This window comes from Lynx rufus, unplaced genomic scaffold (genome assembly GCF_022079265.1).
Source record: "Lynx rufus isolate CCGP_SWC_20201006 ecotype Redwood Valley unplaced genomic scaffold, mLynRuf1.p SCAF_30, whole genome shotgun sequence".
In the NCBI taxonomy this organism is placed as follows: domain Eukaryota; kingdom Metazoa; phylum Chordata; class Mammalia; order Carnivora; family Felidae; genus Lynx; species Lynx rufus.
In genome coordinates this window covers 3,198,948-3,205,057 of record NW_025814846.1, presented here as the reverse complement: position 1 = coordinate 3,205,057, position 6,110 = coordinate 3,198,948, and the positions used below count along the sequence as shown (strand labels likewise).

The 6,110-nt window shown below is 48.3% G+C and overlaps 1 protein-coding gene across 2 annotated transcripts; it reads right to left on the bottom strand.

Annotated features, from left to right (window-relative positions):
- Positions 1 to 1,256: 1,256 nt before the first annotated feature.
- On the bottom strand, positions 1,257 to 5,875 carry PJA1 (praja ring finger ubiquitin ligase 1). 2 transcript variants are annotated; one of them, XM_047092594.1, is made up of 2 exons: positions 5,793 to 5,875; positions 1,257 to 3,837 (listed from the first exon to the last, which is right to left on the bottom strand). In XM_047092594.1, the coding sequence occupies exon 2, from the start codon at positions 3,605 to 3,607 to the stop codon at positions 1,703 to 1,705; it is 1,905 nt and encodes a 634-aa protein (XP_046948550.1). In that variant the 5' UTR covers positions 3,608 to 3,837; positions 5,793 to 5,875; the 3' UTR covers positions 1,257 to 1,702. The 2 variants fall into 2 exon arrangements, with proteins under 2 accessions (XP_046948550.1, XP_046948551.1); XM_047092595.1 differs by having other exon boundaries at positions 1,257 to 3,509; positions 5,793 to 5,873.
- Positions 5,876 to 6,110: the final 235 nt, after the last annotated feature.

The following is a 6,110-nucleotide window of genomic DNA, read 5'->3' as shown; positions in this document are numbered from 1 at the left end:
CGCTAAGACCCCCAAATTTTACCTCCAAGCCTAAAGACCCAGACGTTTCATCTCCATATACGTATTTACCCCCAGAGAAACACACATGTGCACAGAGAGACATCTTTTAAGTCTATTCATTGCTGCAAAATACTGGGAAGAACCTAACTGCCCACCAATAAGGGAATGGATAAATTGTGATGGTCCATACAACTGAATGTGTAGTATACAGCAGTTAAAATGCATGAACTACAGCTATGTGTATCAAAATAGTTAAATCTCAAACACAATGTTGAGTGAAAAAATCAAGTTGCAAAACGATACACACATTCTATCAATCATGTCCACTTAAAAAACATAAACATTCTATCCCGGCTATGGATATATACACACATATACATATATATGTACACATATACACACACATCTAAAAACACAGATGAGAAGAAAACACACCATTTCCTGGGTAGTGCTTACCTCTGTGGAGGAAGGAAGGTAAATACGACAGGTGAGGAACTTCACTTGTGCCTGAAAAATTCTATTTATTGTAGACAAAAAGAGAGATTGGAAGCCAATATGGCCAAATGCTAAATAAAACCTGTTCACTCTGTGTAAGCGGGTATCTGTATTTGCCACAGCACTTGTCTCGCATATATTTTTCTATTCCTTTTGTGTCACTGTGTTAAGGTATATGATCAGCACAGAGGTTGTTATTTTGGAACTTTTTGGACCCATCCCCTCTGAGAGTTTCTTTTCTTTTTTTTTTAAGATTTTATTTCTTTAAGTGATCTCTCCACCCAGCATGGGGCTCGAACTCACAATCCCAACATCAAGAACTGCACGCTCTACCGAGTGAGCCAGCCAGGAGCCCCGCTCTGAGAGGTTCTATTTTGTAAAAGGGGATTTTAACTCCTTCACCCCTATACTCAGTTTGGACTTATTCCTACCATTGTTCTTTATTTTTACCATGCTTTCTCATTGTCTCTTTCCTTCCCATAGACTGAGTACTCTCCATTTGACCTTTGCCCCGTAGAGTCACACACACTTTATTCCTACTTTTAGAAATCATTACCCTTAATTTTTTGCCACTGTTGGAGTTAGCATTTCCAATGACCTTCCAGCTTTTCTACTTTTGGGAGCACCAAAAAAAAAAAAAAAAAAAAAAGGAAAAAGAAAAAAGAAGACCCCACCAAACCCTATTTTTGATGCAAGTTCAATAGACTGATTATAAAGTCACTTAGTACCACCATTTTAGACAAAACCAAACAATTCCACTATACCATGTAAAACCAAAAGAAGAACTTTAATGAGCTTTTACGGCACTGCAATTACAGGAACATTAACCCATAACATGCAACAGAAATGATGATGCCTTCTGGACATATTTAACAGATCAACTTGACATTACAATTAACAGCAACATATTCTACTGAAGACAAATGCAACTTATTTCCACTCGGGTTAGAAAATGTATGTTTTTACTGCAATCTCAAGTAGCATTTAGAATGTTTAGTTTTGCTTTTCTAACCTCTAAGAGACAATAGGATTTTTAATGCAATCGCACACAACCATTTTCACATTGGAAAGAATCACAAGGAATCAACAGGTGTAGATTAATGAACTGATTGGTTTCATTTCAATTGTTAATTTTGAGAGGGCTCCTGCAGTATTGTGGATTTCAGATGGGGAAAACCAACCGACAAAGAAGTAAAGAGCCTTGGCCTTAGAGCGGGGGAGGGAACATGCAGCGGCACACGGGGCAGGTGCCTGACTTCTGAAGCCAGATGGACACGCACGGCTTGTGGAAATAGTGGTGGCATGGCAGCTCAGTTGCCACCTCCCCCTTCACATATTCACTACAGCAGATGGGGCAACACATTTCCTGCCCCACTGCACTGTGATCTTCAGTGACCAGGATCTCGGGAAGGGTGTCGATGCTCTCCTTGCTTGCAGGTGGATTGGCCACCTCCACGTCCACTGCGAGAGACTCTAAGTGCGCGAGGGCTGTTTCCATCGCCTGGGCCAGGCGTTCTTCAAGTGCCATGTATGTGAGAAATTGAGGATCCACGTAGGAAATGGCTTCGGCCACCCCCAACCCATCTGCAAACCCGTCAAAGAGGCTCCAATCCACTTCTAAGTCTTCACTCACGCTGGAATCATCTTCAAGGTTGTTGTTTCCATCCAGCATGAACACTCCTGGCTGCAGAAACTCCTGGCCGGAATCATTATCCCCGTCGCTGCTGCTCTCATTTTCATTGTACTGGAGCCAAGGAACCTCTCCTTCTTCTGGGGATGCCTGCTCCTCTTCTTGAAGAGGTGGTCCCCGAACTTCTTCAAGTTCATTGCTGCTACTGCTGTTCACACTGGCACTAGCACTGGGGCTGGCACCAGCACTGGCATTCACTCTGACTTGCTCAGGTTCATGCTCTTCTTTCCCTGGCAGAGTCTCCCAGCTTTCACCACTGGATGACAGATTTTGCTCTCGGCCTCGATACTTCCGACGCAGAGCAGCAGTCCACTCTTTGTCACTGTCAGAGTCTTCCTCATAGTATTTGTAGTAATCATCGCTGTACGTCCAGAAGTCAGGGTCGGCCATGGTTCGTCGTCGTCTTGGCACCTTTTCTGGCTTCACTTGGTCATTCCTGGCATCCCTCTTCTCCTCAGGGTACTTTGGCTCAGAGAAGCCACTTAAACTCTCAACTCTGCCTCTTCTGCCTCGGCCATTGGCATGGCCTTCATCAGCATTGGCAGAATCCCTCCACCTGGAAGTACTGTGTGGCATATCATCATCATCATCAGTATCAAAAAATATCTTTGGCTTCACGCAGTTTGGACTTGCCAGATTTCTGATTTTGGGCCTCACCACTGGCTCCTCCGCACTCTTTGGGGTGTTTTCCCCACCACCACAAATACTCACAGGAGCCCTGATGGGACGTGCAGGTAAATTCTGCTCCTGTCTCTCCCTCTCCAGGCTGTCACCAGTGGTTGCCACCTTGCCTTCAGCGGACGTCTGAGGAGCCATGCTATTTGGCTGCAGGAACTCTGCTCTGCTAGCAGAGCGTCTCACCACAGGGGCTGGGTCTACCTTGTCAAGCTCCTCTCTCACATCACGGTTAAAGCTAGAGAACTGTGGGGGCACCCCAGCCAAAGACCTTGCCCCTTTCTCTGGGTCATAGGGCTTCTCATCTTTAAACTTGCCAGTTTTCCCTCTAACTGGCACTCGGTCAACAGGCCCAGCCCCCTCCTCCTCACTATCATCTGCCCCGAAAGAGTCAACGTGTCCATAAGCCATTCCTCTTCTGCTACCCGAGGCCCTGTACTCTCTCGGTGGGTACCTGGAGTAGTCCTCATTATCAACATTCAGGCTGGTTCCCGAGCTCTCACTGTCTTCCCAACTACGACGAGTGGTGGAAAATGGTGACCGGCTCCTCTTGGTGGTTTGACTGGGGGCTGATCTGTGCATTGGGACTTCGGATGTCGTCTTTCTCTGGCTGGAAATCCTTTCCTGGTGGCTCATGGATGGCCTGAAACTGACATAAGCATGCCTTCTTCCATACCTCCTGCCTGTATTGGACTGATACCCTCCTGATGGCTTGGGCCATACAGGCTTGCTAGATTCCTGACCCATTGCTCTGACTTTTAGGAGGGTTTCCAATACAGCTGGGGCTCGAGTGGAAAGGCTCCTGCTCCCTGAACAAGCTTTGGAGATGGGAAAGTCAAATCAGTTCAGAATAAAGGAGCAGGGAGATCTATTTTCACTTCAGCAGGCAGGTAACAGAAAGAATAAGGGGCCTTTAAAATTAGTTTCACTTTCTTCTAAGGCCTGAAGTAGCATTCCAGTGACTGTCAGGTGTAGACCTGGAACACATTTTTAATGTTGGCAAAATGATTACAAGACTGGGTTTATAGGAAAGCCAGACCCAGGGGAGAATCTGACAGAAGATGGGTGGGCGGCGGGGGGGGACTGGATGCTAGCAAGGTGGGTAAAGTCCTGTGGAATTATGCCAACATGGAAGAGGAAAGATTGCTGCGGTTATTTTATAGGGTGTCTGCGTTTTTCTGAGCCCTGCAGACATACAGGAGAAATGCAAATGGAAATAGGGTAAAAAATATAGATCACCACATGTTCAAGAGTGCCTACGTGTCTGTCAGGAGGAGAAGGGTAGGTGGAAGGGGGGGACCAGCAATCATGCAATGAAGAGATGTCTGTGTTTGTAGGGGGGACAGGACAGATGTATTGGGAAGAGGCATTAGTGTCAGACAGAATGAGACTCATTCCAGATGTGGGTATAAAAATGACAGGTGTGTGTAGGGTGGCTTCAGAGGAGAGGGATGTGTAAGTGTGAGAGAAAGAGAATGTGCGTGTACGGTTGTGTGTGCAGCGGCTGAAACTCTGGAGGGACGTGTGTTCCTGTGTCAGTGGCAGGCAAGAAAGGGTACGGTGGCCCTAGATATGGGTGTCCATGGTCTGCGTGTGTGTTCGTCAAAATGGGAGGCAACAATGGAGAAATGTCAGTGTGAGCAAATGCATCCATGGGAGGGACAGCACAGGACAGGGATGTGCGGGTGGCTGGTGGGTGGAATGGGGGCCAGCAATGAAAGAAATATGTATATTCATGAATGTGGCTAGCAGGGAGGGGGCATGGCATCCCTGGAGAAGGATTTATGTGAGTGTGAGTGTGAGTGTGTCCACTGCAGGAACCAGCGAAGGAGAGCTGTCTATGCACCTATGTAGCAGACAGGGAGGAGGGCTGGGAGTATTTGTGAGGGCTGTGTGAATAAGAGTGTGTGGGTGCATATGTATGTAAGTGGCATATGAAAGAGGATCCAGCAATCAAAGGATATCCTTATGTGCGTATGTGGCAGGCAGGGTATAAGGTAGCCCCAAAAGTGGTGTGTGTGTGTGTGTGTGTGTGTGTGTGTGTGTGTGTGCTTGCTAGAGCACACAGAGGCAGAAGCAGGAGGGGGCTGCTTCTGGAGGTGTGTATGTGGCAGGCAGTGAGAAGCAGGGAAAGGCATTGGAGGGTGTGACAGTGTGCAAGAGGGTGTGCATGTGTGTGTGTCCATGCATGCAAGGGGAAGGGGATGTGCCAGAACCTTGAGTATGGGGGGAGGCAGGGAGAGGACTGCAATGGAAGGGTTTTGTGTGTGTATGTCTGTGTATGCGTGTATGTATGTATGCTTGCGTGCATGTGTATGTGCGTGTGTGCATGTGTGTGTATGTCCTGCCCACACACGCGACACACAGAGAGGGGGAGGGGGCCGCAATGTCATAATGAGGGACAGGAGAACATTATCAGCTCAAACAGCATATCCAAACCAACGTGCCAGGGAAAGGGGAAAAAAGAAAAGGGCATGTGGGGGTCTCATTTTCCCTGAAAATAATTTGTTTTTCTGACAATTATTTTCCTGGCAACAATATATTTACCTAAAAATCTTAACGTTTTACCATTCAGCAAACAACTGCAAAATGGGGGAAGAAAGGCCACGGAGTGTTCTGCAAAGGGACCCAGAAGGGAGGAAGGAGGAGAGGGCCCCGACCACCCCTCCCCTCTCAAACAGAGATCAAAGCCATTCGAGTAGGGGCCGCGCCACACGATAGGGGCTGGGGGACGGAGGATGGAGCCCCCAAATAGGTCGGTGGACACAGGCCTCACTCTGCAGTCAGGTCCTGCGTCCGCCCCACCCCTTCCCGAGGGGCAAGCCTGAAAATCTGTTCGCTAGAGGTCCCTTAGATCCTCGCCCCCGTGCCCGGCCACTTGCCCCACCGCCACGTCTGGATGAATTGAGGAAATAAACAGCCTTTCACTCACCCAGTCCTGACACCCGCACGCTCTCAGTAGGAGCAGAGCTCTCGGACCTCCGACCGCCACGACCGCCAGAGAGGTTGCTCCTGCTCTCCAGCTCCTCCCCCGCCAGACAGCAGCTGGGCGGGCAGCGACTGCGGCGGAGGAAGTGATTGTGGCGTCGGCAGGGGCCCGCCCCCTTGATGTGGCGGGGGCGGCAGCTGCTCTCGACAAATCAGGGTGGGCCCGAAAGCATTATTTCATTTTAAATGATGAAATCGTCAAGGATACAGAAAAGGACAGCGAAAAATGTAACCAACAGCCAGCTGTAACAAATGTTAAACA